The sequence below is a fragment of the Phaethon aethereus genome (assembly GCF_964289735.1).
Source record: "Phaethon aethereus genome assembly, contig: HAP1_SCAFFOLD_313, whole genome shotgun sequence".
Taxonomy (NCBI): Eukaryota; Metazoa; Chordata; class Aves; order Phaethontiformes; family Phaethontidae; genus Phaethon; species Phaethon aethereus.
The window spans coordinates 64625-87870 of NW_028114043.1; the positions used below are offsets into that span (position 1 = coordinate 64625).

The 23246-nt window shown below is 36.6% G+C and overlaps 1 protein-coding gene across 1 annotated transcript; it reads right to left on the minus strand.

The window, feature by feature from the left end:
- Window positions 1–5946: 5946 nt before the first annotated feature.
- Window positions 5947–21422, minus strand: GEN1 (GEN1 Holliday junction 5' flap endonuclease; the record flags this gene model as incomplete). The annotated part of the gene is made up of 13 exons (XM_082015916.1): window positions 5947–7400; window positions 7626–7769; window positions 8346–8407; window positions 10122–10252; window positions 11501–11581; window positions 11682–11718; window positions 11836–11986; window positions 12812–12906; window positions 13447–13520; window positions 16443–16553; window positions 18180–18356; window positions 19568–19754; window positions 21262–21422. The coding sequence occupies 13 exons, from the start codon at window positions 21420–21422 to the stop codon at window positions 5947–5949; spliced, it is 2865 nt and encodes a 954-aa protein (XP_081872042.1).
- Window positions 21423–23246: the final 1824 nt, after the last annotated feature.

Consider the following 23246-nt stretch of genomic DNA (forward strand, 5'->3'; position numbering starts at 1 on the left):
ATAGGATACCTTCCAGCCCACCTTCCAAACCACTAATACCAGAGACTGGAATGGGGAAGGTGCTGGAGGAGTGGTGCTGGAGAGGGTTTTTTCTGGAAGATAGAACCAGACTTTCCAACTGAAAAAAACAAAAAACAAAATGGAAAATGTCATTGTGAATCCTGCTTTTTTTTCTACATTATACCTCAGAGCCTTTTAACCATGTGTGCTTTCTTATGGTATTGCCAGAAAGAATATTCATAAAACAGGACAACAGAGTAACAAATTCTATGAGCTTTTGTGATTAGCGTACTAACCACCTTAACAGTTGGCAACTGACAGTAATACTTGGAGAAAATATAAATAGATCATCAACCAAAAAGAATTAAAAATCACAGACAAAAATTATGGGGTTTTTTCCCCATAATTTTCCCCAAATGTTTCCTACAACTTTCCTCAACTATCCATCTTGCAAATTCTAAGCAATCTGCAAGCTTTAATATTTGGAATTTTTAGAAAGGTAAAAAAGAAAAGTCCAGAAAACAGTGACATCCTCTTTGATGATGGCATATCAGCAGACAGCAGAACGAAGGTGTATTTGTGCTTGGAGACATGTGGGCGTGATCCCATCACCTCCATGGAAGGTGAGAACACTTACAGATCTTACACATCTCATGATGTTCAAAATAAATGCAAACCACTATCTGAAATCATGCTGTAAAAGATTAAAAAGGTAATAGAGAAGCAAAAGTAGATGTTGGGCTGTACGTGCGTTACTACAACTTATGGTAAGAGCCAGACAGAGGAGGACAGAAGTTTGGCACAGGTTTGCACAAAGGCAGAGTTGCTGAACTGAGTGCCTTGGGCTCTCCCACGAGTTTATTCTAAAACTGATAACACAAGTGCTTAGGAATACAGGATTCATATATGCCCTATGCCACCCTACTGCAGTATCTCCTGGTCCTCTGCTGCATCTCCTGAACTTCTCCAGAAAATCAGCAGCATCTTCTTTAGTAACCCCTCACGTACCTCCACCATGCATCCTCCATCTTTTTTGATCTGCCTGATAGCCAAAAGATAGCCCATGTCACAGCTTAGAGAAGCACGTGTGAGCTGACTGACCAGCTGGCTGTCATCAGAGCCACTGCTGATTTCTTTCCATCAGGAAAGGCATGAAAAGTCTTTCTCTCTTCCCTGAGCAACTGATTATCAAAAATTTATAGCCCTGAAACCATCAAATTTGGTTAAAATTGAACAGTTGTTAAAAAACATCATTGAAGGACAAAGGGAAAGAAGTCACACGACATAGACAAGGCATCTTTCCATAAGGCTCCGGGCCCATAACTGGGTGGTGTGGCTACTCTCCCAGAAGACAGATGATTTGAACCCATCCAGGCCAAGAACACACCTAAAATTCTCTATTTATTAAGAACTTCTATGAAGAAGACACCCCACATTCTTCTGTCTATTCAACAGAAGAATAGAGGCCTGATTAAGTCTACTAAGCAGCAGTTCTGATTACCCACCCTCAGGAAACGTTCATATTTCTATAAACTCAAAAGAATCTAAGAGACTGGCAGCCAGTACTGCTAAGCAAGCTTTCTGGAGAGAATTACCCACAGTTAAACCACAAAAACAATTTATGTATTGAAAAATGCAATTAATATAACTGTCCCAGTGCCATAAAGTCATCTACAAACTGCTAATTGCCCAACCCTTCAGCAGCATCTCATGAAAGATGCTGTCTATCCCAGCAGCGTCTTCCTTGGTCATACTGAGACATCAACCCTTTAACTAATTAGAAGAAAATAGACCATCACCTCCCACATTTCTAACCGGCAGGTCTCATTTGGTAAAGAGGCCACTCAACAATTACAAAAACTAGCAACGTTAGTCTGGATGAAAAGTCATACAAAGCCCCTGTACAGTAGGTGTGCACGTGGCTGTAACTCCCAAAGTCTTCTGTTCCATTAAACTCCAAGCCTTGGGCAATCTGATCCTGAACACAGGGCTCTTTTCCACCCATCTGCAGATCAAGTAGCCAATTTAGCTCACTAGTGCAAAGATTCAAAGAAAACATCTACAAGACATCGCAGTGGGCTGAGCAACAAGAAACTTAAAGGCTAAAGCTGCTCTGAGAGCTGGTGTTCATGTCGGATTGGAAAACAATCTGAATTTGACCTGAAATAATTTGACCTTCTTTTTCTTCATTGTATTTTAGTCGGGCAGCTAATTCACTTTAAATAGCCATCAGGAGGAATTTTAGTATAGGTAGCTGTTTCCATGGAGCAAAATTTTCAAAGGTATGTCCCTTTTTCCAGCTGTGGTCAGTCTTTGAAGTGACAAAATGTCTCCAATCCCGTCAAGGGAAATTGGGATGGGGGGTGGAAACGAGGCTTGGGTATAAGGAGCTTTTAAAGCTTGATATGTGAGTAATCTTATTAAATTAAATTAAGTTCAGTACTGATAGTAACTATGATGCAGGACACTGTGCAAAGAGTGGTTCTGTCACCCATCGTAATTTTGTTTTCTTGAAAAAGTTAAAAGTGTTTTGTTTCCTGAAGGAAAAAGCGCTAAATCTAGCGCGAAGTTTACTGTTTTGTCAGTAGCACTTAGGTTTATAACAACTCTCAATAATATTCTAACCCGTTTCCTTTTATCTGCTGATATAATATGGCAGGGTTTGACACCTTTTTAGACATGAAAAGACTATCTCGTCTCAAGTAACAGCTGCCGTTCGTCTCTTTCACCACTATATTTCCAAGTATCTTTCTTGACATAAGAGCACAGAGCCAAGCCTCTACAAAGCTTCAAAGTTAAATAATCCCCTTCTCTAATTAGGAAATGTCTCTGTTAAATAGCAAAAGATTTATCGAGTTCGTCAATTCTACCAATAAAGTAGAAATTGGTAAATGCAACGAAAACTAATTTTTCCTTTTGTTAAGCATGTTCATGCATGTTGGTAAGTGTTTCAGTAATATCTTCCAATGAAAAAATTAAGAGCATGCGTAGCTCGTTAGAGGGGCGGTTTTGGGTTGTTTTTAACATTCTAGTTTTTTGTAGCTCTCTATGTATATATTCCATGCAAACAGTATTTATTTTCCTTTCTGGCTGATTCCCCATGGACCTGAAATAGTGAGTTACAATCACAAGGAATGCCAAATAAACGTTTCCCTTTGTGAAGCTATGCTAAATAGATTTGCTACATCTAAAGAGATGTTTAATATTGTTTGTAAGTGGAAATAATGGTATTTATACTGCTATGACAGAACCTATGGATCTGCTCTAGATCTCCACAGGAATTATTCAAGCTAGAGGGATGCTGACATCAGGAGTGACAGCCCAGGTAAAGTACTCAGGCTGGTACAGTAGTTCTGCAGAAAAACTTTCAGAGAAGCACCTGAAGAACGAAGGATCTTTTACTTGCCCCAACCTCACAGCAAGTATAGTTTTATTACTTGAGATGAAGCACCCTGTTTGGGCTGACCAAGACAGATGATACATGCAAATATATTCAGGGCCATTGGGCTGATGCATCACATTTTTATACTCACAGCCAGTTTAACATAATCTTGTAGGAATATTTCCTGCAGAAGAAAGTTATTTGTTATACACACTCAATTTACTTAAACATTTTCTTCACAAGTGTGAGAGGTTGCAAAGCAGTCAGCTTTGGCACAGTAAGAACAGCTACCAAGAAGAAAAATCATCCCTAATCTTTAGATTGAGTAAATTACAGAAAGATGAGAAATGAATCTCCCTTCTGTAACAAATCACAAGTTTTAACTCAAGCAACAGTCACCCCCAGTGATACATGTTCTTGTGTGTATTTGCTGCCATGACCAGCTATAACCTAAATGAAAGAGGGCATCCTATACAGTTGTTTTCACATCTATTGCTGCTTCTAAACTAGTGGCAGAAAACCTGCACTAAATTGAGATGGGTTGCAAATTAAAAAAATTGAAATTTTTGTGCTCTTCATGCTTGAAACCCGGTTAATTGTTGCAATAATCAGCAACATAGTCTCTTTTTTTCCCCTCTCTGTGGTTCTTAATACCTTATGATTAAGTCTTATTTCTGGTTTCCATCATCCACAAAACATGAACTTATAATTCTGGCACTGTATTTTCAGCGAATCATCCATTAAAGCAGTCATCCCAGCCAGATCTGGAAAACAAACAAAAAATCCTCCAAGAACCGCTCTTGCCCCATAATTCTAAACAAAACCCTAAAACTCAGAAACCCACACACCGTGGGTGCAATTGTATGATCCCTCCAAGAGAAGAGTGCATTCCCATACACCAGGAGCGAAAAAAAGTGAGGTCATTCACATGATGTTGGCATTTTTATTAATCAAAATCCAAACTATTGATTCCAAATTCCAGTATTCAAAATCAACAGTAAGGAAAAGTATCATACATAACCAATACAGTATTTTTCCACAAAAAGTGGTCTGATCTCTCCACTATTGACCACTGCATAAGGAATCTCTCCAATTATGGTCCTCAGGTGACTGCTACTCTTATTCTCCTTAGCAATTTTATTCTTCTACCTACCCATCAGACGGGGAGGTTAAAAAGTCTCCAGAAGAGAGAAACCATCTTCAAAACTGAAAATAAGTTTCCAATGTTTTGGATTTTTTTCTCATTTCCATAATACAGCTCTTATTTGGAAAAGTAACTACAAATAAACTTTCTTCAGCTGCCCACAGAGCAAAATAAGAAACTACCATTTTGGCTAATTACAGATTGTATTATCTATAGCCTACCTATTTGTTCGTTAAACACACCTGAAATTTAGCTTCCTAACTTTTAAAGCCTTGGCCTTTATGAAGAAAGAACCGACATTTTCATTAAGGCATGGATATTCTAATTTTCTATTGTTGACATTATATCTTGGTAAGAGCAGTCTTCCTTCCGGCTGGTCCACAGAAGAAGATATGAACACTTAACGCAGGCAAAGAGGCATTTTCTAGTAAGCTGTTGAAGATAACTTTTTTTGTGTATGCTTCTATATTAAAGAGGTAGGAAGAACACCTTAAAAAATGCAATTGTATTCAAGTTCCTCGTTTAAAAACAAGCATTTACATGGTATTATTCAAAGAATCTGCAATATCATGATTAAATTTTGATTTTCTCTAACTTAACCTTCATTATAGGTAGAAGTGAGTGTTAGATGGGATTTCATATCTTTAAGAAAAAAAAAAAAACCCACAACACCCAAATTATGTTTCATTAAAACAGTCATCACATTTCATTAAGTATTAGATATGACAGCTACAAAACCAGAATATCCTTACATGACTTATTCCATTCTTTGGAAGATGCACACACTCAAAGAACAGTTTATTATAGGGCATGGCAGATATAAATTTAGCTACCCCGCAAGGTACATCTGCTGCGTCTCTCTATCTGGTCCTTCAGAGATAATAAAAAAAAAAAAACAGGCCATCAATACAGCTAGCATCCCAGGATTTGAAAACCCATTTTAAAACTAGCAAAATTAAAATAGTGGAGCAGAATGGAAAATTTCAGTTGGAAATATCACTTTGTCTTATCAAGAATATCCAACAGCAGTGCAGGCACTATTTTAATAAGTCTGTTTATAAGCAGGAGGACTAACCACTGTACACAAAATCCTCACAATTGGCTGGGGAAAAAAACCTTCTTATTTCATAAATAAACCTCCCTGCTACCTTGTATACTATATCCCGATTCTTATGTATCAAGTTCAGAATGTTAGCAGGTCCAGAATAACTGGCACTTGCCTATAATCAGCTATTTGGTACTTTTGCTAACATTTTAATTTCATACTTAAGCTCCAGTATGCAGTATTTCACAGCACTTGATTCATCAAAACTGCATCAACCTAAAATTGATGGAGCATACTGCCTAAACTTTGAGAAAGAACTCTGTAAGAGCTGAAGGTTCAGAGTCAGTTATTATCACAGTCTTTTTTATGGAGAGCCTAATTGATTTTGATTCTTCCTTTTAGTCTTTCAGACAGAGGAAGGGGACTGTCTGCCCATGTGTAAGTTAGAACAGAACTTTCGGATTGCTGCCTGGAACCAGAACCTGACCTCTCAAACGGTTGCTCTGGACTTTGGAAACAATTAACTTCCCCCACAGAGAATGGTTTTAGAGATACTTGCAATGACAAACTATTGCCAGCTTTTCTTAAATTGGTCTTTTTCTTCTGCCCTTTAATTATAAGGGCTGAGTCACTGTTTGTTCTTTTGTTAGTAACAACGTTAGTCCTTTTCTTTGTAAAACATTTTTTAAACTGACCAGGGTTCAGTTGCCTTTTCCGCTGCTCATAAATCAGATTTTTATTCATGTTCCCACCATCACTGTCTTCACTAGAAGAGCATCTGTTCTGACACACACTCTTTTTAAAAGAAGTTTTCCAAGTTGTTTGAGTACAAGCTTTTTTAATGTGACAGACAGTTACAACATCTGCTGGCTTTTGAGACACTGGAAACATTTCACACCCAGGATGCAGTGACTCTGTTGTTTGCCCACTGAGGGCTAGAGATGTTGAACTGCTTATATTACAGTCTTTTTGCTTCATTTCAGCCAGGCTGTCAGCTCTTTTGTACTGATCTTGATAAATGTGTATGCTGGATTCCCTTGCATGGTTTTCTGATAGCACATTTTCACTTTCCTGCACTAGTTTATTTAACTGACACAAAGAAGAGACATAATCTTTATCAGGATTCGATGTTTCTTTTGTTTGTTTAAAAGATTTCAGAGACCCCGGTTGCATTACATCTTCAAACAACGGGTTTGATGGAATGGAAGTCATCTTAAGTATTCGCTCACTCCAAGACCACTTCTGAAGTTGTCCCATAGCATCCTCTGAAACCAAATCATCTGCACTATCAGAATGATGATGATCAGACTGCATAGCATCAGAATACTCTAAGCTATTTCTTACTGTTTCATGACCTAGTGGATGTGAGTGTTTTATGTACGTAGTTAAGTCAGCTGCTGGATCATGGGTATGACCCCCATGGGCTGGTGAAGCACTGGAGAGGGTTCCTTCCCAATGAATACTGCTCAGTTGTAGATCAGCTGTTACAGAGGAAGAGGATGATATCCCTGAAGTTTTAGTAAATTGTGCTGGCAATACAGGTGAGTCAGCCAACGTACTCTGTAAGAGCAAGTAAGGTGATGGAGTCAGAGTGGCTGCTGATGCTGGCAGTTGAACCGTTGTTATGCAGGAAGATGCAGCTAACACTAGATCTTTTGATTCAGTACTTCTCTGGTGTATCTCATCTTCTGGGGGAGTTTTTATATCTGACTTGGATTCTTGCACAGGAAGAATTCCGCATCTAGATTTTAAATTAATTTGAGACAGAAGATCGCTAACTTCATTGTAAACATTTGATAATTCCTTTTCTTTTGGTCTGTCTTTCCTGTCTGAAAAAAACAACACGGGTATATCAAAATGGCATATAAACCACAGTTCAGATTTCCTAGTGCTAGTATAACATGGCAAGATAAAAGCACAGTCCCTTCAAGGTATCATGCCCTGATCTTGATAAAACATGATACTGCTCAATAGTGGGAGAAATGTTTGTTGCTTTTGCTTCTTGTATTCTGGCAAGTAGCATAAGTTCGTAAGAAATAAGCTTTTGGACTTACTTTTCTGTTTCTTCTTTAGAACTTCTGACTTTTCCACTTGATAAAGGGCAACAACATCAGGATAAGCAGCCTGAAACAAAGACTGCTCTTCTATTGTGACTACAAACAACTCCACAGGCTCATCTTCTGCATCAACATAATGTTCTAAAAAATTAATGAATGTACATTAGACATCTATGATACACACATCTCAAAGTAGGGAATAAGAAAAACAAAGAACAAAAGATTTGAGTATGAAGAAGGTATGTAAAAAGGGCAATAGTACAATGTTTGAGATTTATCTACAAGTAAAATCTTTTTCTTTCTGCCAGTCTCCTGGCACAAACGGGCACACTAAAGGTAGAAGTCTGTCATCACAGAAAAATTTCTAGCTAGCAAACAGTCAGTTTCAGGCACATAGTGAAATAAGATACGAAATACAGAGTCCAGGTCTTGTTAACATGTACCAGAAAAAGTACCTGAAGATAGAGTCCCTTGTTTGCTAGGTACTTTTGGGTGGGGTGTTTTTTTTTTTTTTTGGGGGGGGGGGAAGCATTGCTTTTACTTTCACGGTATGTGAAATTTGATGCACATTTTCTATTGTTTTCATAGAACAGTTTCCAATCTCACCCACATTTCATTGCCTCATAATGTTGTCAAACTCTTTCTCTCTTTAAAGCATGCTTTTTTCTTTTTATGTGAACCATTTTGTTCCATAATGTACACAGAAAACAGACCAACCTGGTTTTTGCCACTCAATTTCAAAACAAGGAATTCCATTTTTAACACGTGTCTTGACTATCCTGTAAGAACAAGAAGCAACCCATTAAATGATTTTGTTTAAACAGGAAATGAAAAATCCAAGTTATCTAAAAATATTTCAATACTCTAATTTATAATTATTCTGAGGAAAAAATATTCTTGAATAGTGAAATTAATACACCTTTTAAAAAATACACTACTTCTCTGTGTAAGATACACAGTAAAATTTTGTGTCTAGATTTGAGTATTGAAACATTTTGATTTTTTTAATGATACAGCTCAGAGGAGCTTAACAAGAAATCAAAAAACTATTCTGTGACAGGCAACCTTAACACAGACTCCTACAAACATCAGTTTGATATCTTCAACTAATGCCACAGAGAATTGCCATAGACAGTAATTTTCTGAATGACCAGACAGGGTCATTAATATCCTTTGCATGAAGATGAAGGAAGATAAAACATGAACTGAGCAGGGGCAGTCAGTCTTTATGAGATTTTTCAAAAACATTATCTACATCCCAGTTTAATAGGCTCCTACGTGTGAAGAGGCTCCTGATGAATCATTACTGCATTTTTAAACACTTGTTAACAAAAGAAACCTTCTAGAGCACACATGATCTACCTTTTAAACTCTGAAAAACTAGGAAGTGTTATAAACAGAGAATGTCTATTAATTCATTCATCAAGGTAAATAAGGGTAGTTCATCCAGCCAACCCATTTAACTTTTGAAAGTTAACACTGAACAGAACAGCTTCTCTGCAAGTAGTAATTTAACTGAATATGACAAATCAACTCAGAAGAAACACTATCACATTGCTACTGACCATCCTTCTGTCCCCCCAGATTTAAGGTCTATAAAATCTTGAATAGCATCAAAGAACATGGAAAAACTACTGACCTTCTTGCAATACAAGGATTTGGCGGGGGGAGAGGGAGAATTTGGGTTTCATTTGGGAAATGAAACCATCAGATACTAAGAAGTGTGAGTTCACACAGTGAAGTTAAGTTCAGGTTTGCTAACAGACACCGTAGACTCTAAAAGTTTGTGCAAGTATAAAAAAAGATTAGATCATTTTAAAAAAATACATTGATAAAATAAGAAGGTGCTAATTCTGTCTCAGAAAACACCCTGAGTAACAGAAACATGGATGGTGGGAAAATATTATGGGGGAAACTAGTTACATGCTTATCTTGATTTTTTTCCCTGCATATCTATTTTTAGTAACAGGATACTTGGCCATTTTTATATTTCCAAATGCAGCAGTCCTGAATGAAAGTGTTGAGAAGAAGGGGTAGTAGAACAGAACCATAACCTAATGATTTCATCATACGGTAGGTCTGATAAGGAATCAGAGACCATGACTGCATCTGCAGATGCTCATTTCTACGTCTAGGCTCTTATTTTGAATCACAGAACTCAATTAAACTTCTGCTAAGAACTTGAGCAGAGGATCAAACCTGTAATGCTAAATCTCATGTGCAGATCCAAGGAAACAGAATAGAAAGTAAGCATAGGAAAAGCAGGCATTGTCACTTAGAATGAAAGGAAACTGCTATCTGTATTTCTTTGTGCAGCAGTAGTATAGGAACTGGTGTACTGATCTAAATTTTAACCTCTACTCAAAATGAGCACAAAGCTTGAAACAGAGATGGAAGAAAACCACTGTGCTTCTGTAAAAAAGGAAAACGCCCATGATTTTCATCCAGCAGCAGAAATAAACATATTAAGTTCAAGAAATCAAGCTACATTACCGTGTTGCCTGCAGTTGTTTTGAATCAATGTATCCAGATTTTCTCTGGATCATATCATAACACGTCAATAATGCTAACAGTTTCTTACAAGCGTAATGTTTGGTCCATTCCATCTTCTCAGAAGCAAATATCTGTTAGCATAAAAAAAAAACCCACCCCAAACTTTAAAATTTTCTTGTTCTGTTAGATATCACATTAGACAGCTGTGTAGTAGGGACACAGGACTAAATACTTAGAATATCTAGAATGCTTTTATACATTAGTGCAATGCCTGATATCTCTCTGCCAAGGGAGGGAACAGTCATCCATTAGAGGGCAGATGCATCAGCTGTCAATAACAAGCCGAGGGAACAGTTGTGTAGTGGCAGCAGGAGGAATCAGACAGTTGCTAAACACCTTATCAGCTTTAAATCAGCTATGCAAGGAGCTGTGAAATCTACAAGTTTTGCATGTGAGAGAAGGATGAACACGGATTTTCATTAAAGCTACATTGCTTAACTGCAGTCTATTATGCTACAGATAATTCTCACACTGTCATCAATCCCAGAAAATGAAACATTGTAAAAGATCTGCTTTCACCAATAAAAAACAACAGCAGCAACAAAAAAATCATTCTTAGGAAACAATGCTAACATGCATATATTACCCCCCCACCCTATCCCCCGTGCCCCAAAAAAAAGCTTCACAGGATATTTATCCTCTCTTCTATGGAGAGAGGATTAAGCTAGACCACTTCTGAGCTTTGTGCACTTCAAATTAAAGGGTCTCTGAACTTGAAAACTCGCAGTATTGTGCTAAATACAAGCCTGCTATGTCTTTTTGTGAAACCATGCAACATTCATAATAAAAGCTACTTCTGCTTGTTCTATAGAGAAGCTGGTTATGTTGATACAAAAAAATATTGAAAAGAAAGTTTAGAGTTAAAAAAAATAGTTTACAATAATCACTTGCTATAATACCCAAAGTTACCACATACACCTTGTATGAAAGGTGTACGAAAACAAAAAAGATAACATCCCTGAAGCATATATTATGTCATATAACCATATAGTACTTTATATACACTATATAGATAATGCAGCTCTCAGCAACCCAATCTAGTAATACTGGACAGTGAAAAACAAAACAATGGCAAGTGACCTTTTTTCCGAGTTCTCTTCCTTCCACTTTTCTACATACCTATTTATATCAACTGATTTTTTTTTTTAAGTCTTCAATTTTAGGCTTTCAAAAATGAGGTGTATAAAGAAGTTGCAGCAAGTTTCTTTAATTCTTATTTCCAGTAAAATTACCAATGAAGATCAAAATTATCACAGATGCCTTCCTTACTAATAAACAAAAAAATTACAGAGCTGAATATCCAGTATTTTGCTATATACCTGAAAGGACAATAAATTCGGCCTTTGGCATTCCTTTATCTTGACTAATTTATTCTTGTTTACAAGAAATTCTTGGATAACCTTGAGATAAAACAGAAAAGAAGCATTTTGAGAGGGTATAAAACTGAAATCTCAATTAACTGAGTAAAAAAATTAATCTTTAAATAGGCTTGTTTGTTACCTCAGAGAATGGAAAGCCCTCACAACTGTTAGCTTTTCTGCAGGTAAAACAAATGTGTTAGGAACTGAATATAAATGGGAAAAATGCAGAATTTAAACGCTCACCCTGCACATGAACACAGGGAAAAGCAGTTCAATTTTCAAGACATTCCTACTTTCTGATATTGTCCTCCACTGCACTTGCTTGCTTCACTTGCTCTAACTGATGCCATTCACAAGGGCAGCAGCATTTGGAGTCACTGGGTTTGCAGTATCTAGTGCTTTCACAGAATTTACATCCACTGTGTTCATGTTCCTTGTAAGATCCTATAGAAGCAGATGCAAGAAAGAGTAAGGAGAATAGAGGTTTCCAAAATCTCCAAATATACAAAGCTAATAGTACAAATACAAAGCTCAGAACACCAACATGAATCTGACATGAACAGTAGCTGTAGGTAGATCTCAGTGCATTAGTTGTAACTACAGTGAAAACTGAAAAATAGAAGCAAGCTTTCATTTTTCTGGAAGACGTTTTCCCCAAGAGTTTCAGATCTTTTGCCAAAAACTTTATTACCTAAGAACTACAGAAGTAGTCCGTGACAACCTGGCAAATGTTTCAAATGTGTTACTTGTATACAAGCTTTTCTTTCTCCAAGTGATGGGTTTGAATGAATTCACTGATCAAAGATGCTACCAAAATGAGGTTCCTTGAGACTAATTTCTTTTTAAGAAAACACTGCAGCAAAACCCAGCAATGTGAGTGGATTCAGTCCTCTGGATGCAAGACTAATTCAGGCAACTAAAGAAATAGCTGCTTGTCAGTACAGCATACTTTTGTCACTGATAGTATTAAAAAGGCAAACATCTGGGATGACATGACAGCATTGTGATAACATTCCCTTTACTATCAACTACATTCACATTTGAAGAAACGTAGTCCCCAGCCTCAAAAATACTTACATAAAAGATACATATACACAATATTGAAAATATGAAGATAGCCCAGAAAGTGAATTATAAGAAAAGTAGTTTTTAATGCTAGTCATAAAAAAACCCAAAACCCAAACAAAAAACCCACCACCTCCCACCCCCAGAACAAAGAATAAACAAATGATTAAGCTAAAAATAAAATTCAGTGCTTTTCATACTGACCTGGATGATGGCACTCAGAACAGTGAGTTACCCTCTTAACAACCAAAGGTGGATTATTATCATCACACTGAAATTGTTCTTTCCATTGCTCAAACCTAAAAAGATGATATTAAAAGGTTTAAGAAACATTTTTAACTTTCATACTTAAAATAAAACACTGAAAAATACTCCCTTTCTACTTTTCAGGCATCTACCTGAGAAACAGTTTTCTAATTTATGAAATAGATTTTTTAAAGTACATTATGATCGTTGTATTTCTAGTATTGACACATACATTATGATAATAGGCACAGAAAGCATTTGGTATTTCATGTCCCGATCCACAACCCAATTAAGTAAAAAAAAAAAAAAAAAAAAATCAGCAAAAGTCTCTCATCAGTCCCTATGACCTCTTTTCCAATATATCAAAATACATCTACTAGCTCAAGAGCTAGGAGCCAGCTAATGTTTAAAACAGTTAAGAAGCTTGCCTAGCAAAACATGTAATTAATTTAGCAAATATAAAGTAAGAAATGTGGTAATGTCTTCCTCCTCCCAAACTGAAGTACTATAAACACCATCTTGGGGCTGAAGTACATACCAGCAAGTCTTTGAATAAAATCAACTTCAGCATACAACAGAAATTTTTACTTTACCTTTGCAATAAGTTTTGACCTTGTAAAGCCTCAATTAACTTTAAAGCTTGTTCTTTCCCAACTCCTGGCACGCCCTATAGAGAAAGAAATATGAAACATTATTTAATGACAAACAGAATGTATTCAGAGTTTCATAAAAACTGCCTTCAAAACATTATGTAGAGAACTGACAAAAATGACCCCAGATGTTGATAATAAATTGAGAAACATAATTTTTGACCAAGTTCTAAAGTCAGAGAAGGTGACAGATTACAGCTGTACTACCAGTGTAACACACAAGCTGCATAAAATGTTCTTACATTCAGTAGTGGCTCAGATAAACAAGGTACAAAAAGAAGGTAACAGAAAACAATAGGAAAAAAGGGTTGGTTTGTTTTGCTTTCCTTCTTGCTATCTGCAACAGGACAACAATATAAAATACTGGTAACGTTCTTGCCAGCTAACTGACAGAGGGCTGAAACTTTTCAGAATTTCCTGGAAAGACAAGATAAAGACAGATCTTTTGGATTTTAGAGTCAAAAGGCTGGAACTTAAAACATAGAAGAAACCCAGGAAAAACGTTTCACTCTCAGGAAAGAGGTGCTTTACAGCAACAGAAACATCTTCTAATATTTGAAGACCTCAAGCACTTATGCAAAATCAATACTGAGAAGTGACAAAGTGCAAGAGCATTTTCTGAAAAATAATTAAAACCCTCAATAAAACCACAAAACCAAAGAATTCCTCCCCTCCCTTTCAGTAATTGTTTGATTTTGGTATTTACTCCATTATTACAGCTGTAGTATGCATGCCCTTCATAGGAAAAGGGACTACCACTATGGATAATGATAGGAACAGCAAATTTTTTCACAGAATCACAGAATAGTTTGCTTTAAAGGTCATTTAGTCCAACTCCCCTGCAATGAGCAGGGACATCTTCAACTACAGAAGGTTGCTCAGAGCCCATCCTGACCTTGGAGGTTCCTTTTCTGGAACCTAGCTTATGGACTGAAATCCATAACTTTGTAGTAATCCCTAGACATACTGAAGAGTGAAAGTCAGTGGATTCAAAACAACCAGAGGAGAGTGACCAAAAATGATCAGAGGGATGGAACACCTCTCCTGTGAGGACAGGCTGAGAGAGTTGGGGTTGTTCAGCCTGGAGAAGAGAAAGCTCTGGGGAGACTTTATTGGATCCTTCCAGTACTTCAAGGGGGCTGATAAGAAAGATGGGGACAGACTTTTTAGCAGGGCCTGTAGTGACAGGACAAGGGGTAATGGTTTTGAACTAAAAGAGGGTAGATTTAGTCTAGATACAAGGAAGAAATTTTTCCCAATGAGGTTGGTGAAACACTGGCACAGGTTGCCCAGAGAATGGGTAGATGCCCCATGCCTGGAAACATTCCAGGTCAGGTTGGATGGAGCTCTGAGCAACCTGATCTAGTTGAAGATGTCCCTGCTCACTGCAGGAGGACTGGATTAGATGTCCTCTAAAGGTCCCTTGAATCCAAACTATTCTGTTTCAAAAGGCACATACTGCTTTTCCAATTCCTCTTTCAATCCTTACTCTATTTTGCCAAGAATCAGTGCAATTAAATATAAAGATTGTATTGAATGTGCTTTCTGTAGCATTGATACAAATAAAACTATAGCTTATTTTTATTCAGCTGTAATGGCTGAACTGAATATAAGCAACCATATGAAATAAATGTACATTCAAAACCAACTAGAAGTCCTCATTGGACTGTAGCCAGACACTCAGGCATGGAGTCAGATACTCAGCTTCTGCAAGGAAAGCATCATTTTGATATATATTCAACAAAGTAAGTGCAGTTATAGAGTGGTATTCTCATTTTTCTGTTCTGCCAATCCCCATTCCCAATGCACTCCTGTAATTCAGCTTTCCTTAGAAGTTCCTATCTTTATCCACTTTGCTGGGCTGCAGTAGCTCAAAAGACCTATCTGTCATTACACAATTGTGTCAGTTTAGGTCTATGCAGGAACCTGGCATTCTGGCAGCTGCTAGTTCCATAACAATAACCACTGATTAGCCACGGGTTTTTTTACTCCTCTCTTTATACATTTTGTAATGCTACTACTACTGCTGCTAATAATAATAATAAACTATTTAAAGATTCCTATAATGGAAACAAGTCTTTCAGAAAAAAAATTAATTAGAGCTATTTCCTCTTTCAGCAGTATCAGTTGTTTAAAAAGTCAGTTTTATCAAATTGGGACACAATGATTTAAGAATAACTAGATATCCACTGCAAGCCTCAATGGGAGTAACCATTGCCTGAAGTCACTGTATGATGAACTGTATGGAAAACAAGTTTCATCCCACTTCCTTTGTTTTTCAAATACCCATTGCAACAGCTTCTGTTCAAAGCCTCAAAAAAAATTCAAGTGCTTACAGAAAGAAGGAAAAAAAAAAAAAAAAGTAGTAACGAGTGAGATCCCTCTCACTTCATCCATTAGACAAGCTTTCAAACAGGTGACTCCTACTTCTTCATAAATCATATATTTACAAATGATAGAAATAAAAGTGGATATATCCAAGAATATCCAGAACTGGTGTTACTAATAACTAAAGTTCAAACCTACCAGTACTAGCTATTCCAAACAGCATAGACAAAGTTGTTTTTTTCTCATTTTCCACAACTACTCAGCCAAGGATGTACTTTACACATGAATGGGTTCAAAGTATCCTGGCAAACAACTCAGTTCTCACATTTGCTCAACATAATCAACATCTAAACTTTTGTCTTCACCTCCATTACATAAAAGTCTGGAATAATACACAAGAGTTTTGAAAGATTAATGTTCATGAACCATTTTGATTATCTTTAAGTGTTCAAAAATAAAATGTACAGTAACTTACTAAGCATCTTCTTCAACTAGATCTCAGTAATCATACATTGCATACTGTTTCGTCAGCATGCACAGTCTCCCTTGATACACTGTCTTGAAAAACAATAAACTGTTATTATCAAATAAAAAAAAATTATATTGCTTACTTTTGGAAGATAATCACAACCCAGAAGAACAGCTAGCCCAATCAAAGACTCTCTGTCACAACCAAGTTTCTCCTTAACAGAGGACATTGTGTAACAGTCAAGAAGTGGATCCTGCAAGGGAAATTTACTGCACATTTTATTTCTGTAACATCAGGGAAGGAACAGCCCTCAGCCACATTCCGTTGTGATTGCTTACCCATCCCTATTCACCCACATCTGCAGGAAATGGGTCTATCCCATAAGAGGTATCCAACAGCAAAAAAAAAATAAAGCAGCAATTAAAATTTATAATGTAATGCATGGACACCATATGAATAATTACAGTTCTGGAATTTCAAATTGCAAGTATGAGCATCATCTGTTGAAAGAAACTAAAATAAGCAAAGGGGTGTTTTAATTGTTTACTACCTATAGAAAAAGTATGGCAAAGCAAATATTATCTAGTACTAGTGGCTGTGCAAGTCATTTTAGGAACTGCAGTTTTTAAAATCCATGTAAACATTTTAATGTGCTACTTGAGTAAAAAAAAAGAAAAAATAATTAAGATATTACCTAGCATATTAGACATGAGCTAAAAGGAACACCTAAAGCTTTGAAGGTTAGAGGGACTCAAACACACCAACATAAAATCAAGATTAACATGAATTAAGACACAGGAGACTGCCCTCCCTCGGCCCACCCCCTTGCCAAAATAAACCGAAAACCACACAAGCCAACAACCCAAAATAATCTAGTTTTCTGGAACAGATACCCCTGACAGACACAGACCTACATAAATTATGTTTTTATGTTGACTTAGATATGTAAGAAAGTACACCTGAAAGACTGAGGCCACTTTCATTTTTGGTGATAAATGACAAGGAATCTGAACGAAAGAGAAGAACATAGTCAAGACAAAACCCGAACACTGTGCCATGGCAAATCACCTTTAATCAACTTTATTTTTTAAAAAAAGTTAATTGTTCATAAGTGGTTTTTTTCCTATTCTGTCAATTTTCTCCTACTACTGAAATATTTTCTCAATGTCTTTCAGATGAACATGATTTAAAATTCCAACCCCAGTATAATTTTTCTTCCACTTTTGTGTTAAGATTCAGACATAACACATGCATTCCTTTCTCTGATTTATACAGAAAGTATAGGTTTGGGGTTGCCTTTCGCCAGTTCTGAAAAATTACATTCCTAACAAGTGAACATTTAAGATCAAGGTCATAAATTGATTCTTTTTTTGAATGATGACAACAATTGATCATTATACAGATCTACAAACCTTACCCTACTCTGGTTCAATCGGAGTCTAATAGCATTAATTCTAAGTATATTCCTAATAAAACAAACCTGCATGATGCAAGTGTGCGAATACTGTTGTTAGACCCAGAAGGCTGCCCACTCCCATATGCCCTAAACAATAAATTTATAGGAAGCAATTATTTCACTCAAATTTTCCACCACAGAGGAGGGAAGGCATGAGATGGGGAGTTTGCTACTTAGCTTTGTATTAAACATCACAGGACACTACACAGACCATAAGTGTTCTTCAATTCAGTTGATTTGGTCTCACATCTAATACATGTATTGCCAGTGAATCAAACAAAACATTCCGGTCTTAAAAGTACTAATCTAAACAAAACCAACTATGAGAGGGTAAGTGCAATAATATCCAAGCAATTGCTTCTTTCTATTTAAATTTCTGGGAAGAGCCTAAAGACGGGGTGAGAACGGGATGAGGTACATTACCTTAGCATTCATGGCAAAGTTCCTATAAACTGTTTGAGCTCCATATAAGAAGACATCTCCATCATTGGTAATGCAGCCATCAACATGTCCTTTTGCATTTAGGTAGGCACACATTGCCTCTGCTTCCCCGGCTGCTTGAACCCAAGGGACACCTAAACACTCCAGTAGTTCAAGACACTAAACAAAGGAATCCAAAAGGAAAGAGTGACTGAACACTGAATTAGACCCACTTACTAGCTTATATTTTCTCAGACACAAATGTGTACAAAAACTGCTACTGTTACACTGCCTATAGAACACTACATTAATACAAGCACTGCTTTAGGAGAAATATAGTTTACCGCAACACTCAAAAGAAATATCCAACTAAAAGTAAAGTATTAGTTACAGGATTTGAGGACAACATGATTAATGGTTACTCCTTCACAAAAGTCTTTACACTTTAAATAGTTATTTAGGATGTTTTCAAAAGAATAGTAACAAAGCAATATTTATCTTTGTAAAGCAACACTGTTTACTCAAGTAGTAATACTGGGCTAGGACAGATAATCTTTCAACAGACACCACACTCCCTGAGAACATCAAGCATCAAAGAACAGTACTGTTGGCCTAGTAAGACTGGACCATTGTATAAGGCACACTGATATATACTCATATATATACTTCTTACAAATTTCAGAGAAAAGAATTTATCTTAGAATTTAAGAATAAAGCATGAATTTATACATTCAACCTACTGAAGCCATGAGCATCTATAAATGCTATTTCATAAAATTCTGAACAGCCAAAAATGGTTAAATATCTGCAACAATGAACGAAAAACAAAATTACTGAAAAGGAGGTCACTGCAGACAGAGTTGCCTCAACCATTTATACCAAGATGACTATACAATCTTCCTTTTAGCCTAACCCAGTAGGTTTCCAACAAGTGTATCCTCTTTAGATACACAGTTAGTTTGCCAAGTCATAGATCTAGGTTACAAAACAGTTCTGTGTACCCCTTCAAAAACACACTAGCTTAGCTTACATAGATACACAACACATTCCTGTTTTCAATCTAGGAAAAAAAAAAGTATCAATACTAACATTATTAAAGCACAAGGAAGTTGAATTTCTGTAATAAACACTGTGGCTCACTACAGCATAACATGCACAGGAACACAACAAACACGAAAAATATTCTAACCGACATTGTTCCTCTTCTACAACAACAGTTAGCACATGCTGTCATGCCCAATTTCAAAGGCACATGTTCCCTCAAAACTCAAAATACTGTTGAACTTTGTTGTGTAGAAAACTATTAATTATTTCAAGTTCTTGTATTTAATTTGGTTAAGATTTCTTTCTATCACATTAAAATTACTGAAATACAGCCCTCAATTCCTCACCTCTTTTAAAATGGCTTTAAATAAAGATCTCCCTGTTCTTGCAGCTCCAGCTTTCTTTGAAGGTCCATAGCGCATCTCGTTCCTCTTACTCATGGTGTCTGCTTTCAACTTGGGGGCCTCTCCTTCCATGACAAACACTAGTTTAATTCCCATTGATGTTAAGAAAGAGAACCGAAAAAATAGGTTTCTGCAATAAAGCAAGGTGTTCCATAAGCTGCAGAATTGGCGAACCCCAATTTCTTCAGAGGTTTTCCTTAAATCCCTCAGCCTACCCCAGGAATAATCTTAGCTTTCTCTCTCCACCTTTTATGATTCCCTCACCCCCAAGCTAACAAACTTTTTATCTACATCCCTGCTTTACTATGAACTTGCAACAGCTTTACAAAACTACCAAGAAAATATCACGTAAGAACAAGAAACATCTTTATGTGTAAAAACATAAGCAAATTTAAAAGGCTTAATAAAAAAACATTCAATATCCAAAGTCTTACTTCCAAATACCTATCCACATTGATTATTTTATATCAAATTTTAATCCCAAATCTATCAATACAGGTACATCAGATTCTGAAGTGATTGAATGCTGTAGTATTAGACAGACTCATGATGCCATTACCATGCCAATTTATTTCATATGCAAACCAGCATCACTGATGGGTAGAATTTTGCAAGGGAGCAGTAATAACTGCTTGGTCTATAATAGTAAAATTGAGAGCAGTAATATAAGACAGCATATGCTTTTTCCAGTAATTCCAGGATCAATCTTTCAAAAAGATTAGACCAAGCTTTTCTACCTCTTCAATTGACATGGGAAGACCATTACTCTAGATTTAATTTTGTACATTTGCTCTTGGTAAAAAAGGATAAGCTGATCTTCTGAGGTTAGCTCTATTTTCACAAATCATACAAAAATCACTTACAACAAGTTTCACTTAGCAAAACAATTTAATTTCCAACTGCCTGGAAACATTTTTCTTTTTGTTAGAAATCTGTTCATTCTTTTGTCTTGGTTTTGTCTTGCTTTGGAAAGACTGCGTAAGTGATCTGGACTGATGCTGCCATTCCACTGCATACAGGACATCCTACTATACGGAAGTAATGACTTTGGTCATGCTTCAAGTTTTAGTTAATTATCCATTTGAGGTCATAAGTGTAACATTTTAAGAAATTATTCTCAGAAGATGCTGATATTTCATATCAGCTGGATTCAACAGAAGCCGCAGGAACGTCTAATAGCAGCTAATAACTCAGTGTGCTCTGAATTGACTAGCATCCAAACTGCTGTGATAAACAGCTGAAACTCTCACACTACCTTCCATTACACAGACTCAGAAATATATAGGAATTAGCACACTGGTTCGTGTTCCTCGATAATCTGTATATCACACAGTGCTATACCACAGTAAGACAAACATGGTTCTGCTGACATCCATCTCATCTACCATCGAGGCCTCGAGACAAAGCAAGCTGGGCCCAAGAACTTCTATTTGCACCCAATCACTAAGCTGAATTCAGAGAGTACGATGGAGTCTTCACTTCAAACCCTTTACGCATGTAGCACAAGTGATAACAACAGAAGCTAAACAACACAGTCATATGAATTTTGGAGGTAGTCTTAAATTTAGAATAAGTATCGTACCTAAACTATACGGCTCCAAGACTTTTGGCTACAACAATTTATATGGATACCATACCTCAGATGTGGCTTGGTGACTACTCCAATCATCTTTTTAACGGTCTGTGCTTCACAAACCCACAGACTTAAATCAACAGCAAGCGTTTTTCCTTTGAGACTGCTCAAGTTGACAGGCTGTCTCACAGGCTCAAGGATTTGCCACAGGTTAGTCACTCCCATTGTTTCAGCTGCTTGGTTGTCAGCATGAAGATTTTTGCTGTGAAGACCAAACAAAATAAAATACTTTCAGAATATAACATGAAGTGTGACATGAACGTTAGGTTTGGAAAACAAATATTTAGTCGTTATCAGTTTTACTTTCATGAGCCAAGAACACTTGCAATCAAGCCTTCTAAGTGTGTAGTGACTCCAGTTCACAGATGGTTTATTACTAAATATTGTCTTTGGATTGTACATTTTCATTGCTAATAGCCGGAACATAAATAAAAACAAACTCACTTGGAGGAAAACAAAACCAAAAAACATTTTCAGGTCTCACGTGTCCCTTACATATGCACAATCCAAGCTTTACTTAAAAACAAAGAAAAAACACACTTCTCACGGGAATTACTTCCTGATCTGAAGTAGTAGGATTCACATTAAAATGCTTCTGTTCACATAGAAGTAGATTAAAGATACTTGAGGAATATTTACAATGATGACAGAAGTAAAATTCTCCTTAGTATTCCAAGATGATATAAGAGCCACAGATTCCGGCTTGGGAAATTCAAGTTGGACTTCAGGAAAAAAATGACAGAGGGTACTGGTTACTCAAAGGTTGCAGAATCTCCATTCTTGGAGACTTTCAACATCCAGCCAGCATACTGTCTTACTGATTTAATCCCATACAGGTGGAAGTCCCCCTCTGAGCAGGGAATCAGCATTGGTAACTTCCAGAGGTCACTTCCAACAAACACTCTGAGACATTTATAACACTGCAATTGCAGAAACACGCTAGTGTATATATTTTTACTACTGTCAAAACCAGGACAACTATTTTAATTTGGTATTGTGTGACTGGCACTACCTATTAATGAATGCCAGCTGAAAACATATAGCTATTAAGTAGTATATTTCGTTGTCTCTTATCTAACTTTACTTACATAGCTTTATTCTCCATGCTGTCCCATTACTGGATTTAATTTTCTTTCTTTCCTTTTTCATTATTCTTCTGCTTTTCATACCTTGCCACTTCTATACAAGACCTCTAACACATACTCTGCTTTTCCCCTCTCACAATACCAATCTATTCCTGCACTGTCGTACTGTACAAAGTTTGCCTCACACTTATTTCTCTACTTTTCCTGTTTCTCCCTCAATTGTATAAGATAAAAATCAAAGAAAATCTGGAACATTTTGTATTTGTTTCATCCTGAGTTTGCAAATACCACATATTCGGATATAATCAAACCCTCCTCTGAATAAATCAATCATGAGTAGATGAGCTAGCTGCCTGTGCTCTGAGATCTGCTTCAGGCACATGAGGAGCTATGCCACCTTGCGGCATATAGTGAACACAGCCATGTTAAATTCAGCAATCTTCCACATTTAACACCATCACAGTCTGTCAGAATAGCAAGCCTGTCTTTGTAGGATGTGTTATTTTATACTCTAGAACAGTTTTAAAGCAAGGCAGCTAATCAATAAAACATAATTTCTGCCACTGCAGGAATTCTGGGTTGTTTTCAAATAAAATTCTCATGTTAAGATTTATTTTCAACAGAAATCATGTTTCTCTAATCCATTTCTTTAACTACTTCAATCACTCAACCTGATTTTAGTCGTATGCATACAGGGCATAATGTACTGCTTTTGTTGTTGCTATATCTCAAGCACATAAAATTAATTAAAAATATAAAGTATGCAAATGCATGGCCTAATTTTTTAGGATCCAGGATGATCAGTTTCTCTGATGCATAGGGGAGGCTAATTAAAGGCATCCAAACGGTCTCAAAAGACAAGTGTGATCTTCAGCTTCAGGGGATTTTAACAAGAGAACACCTA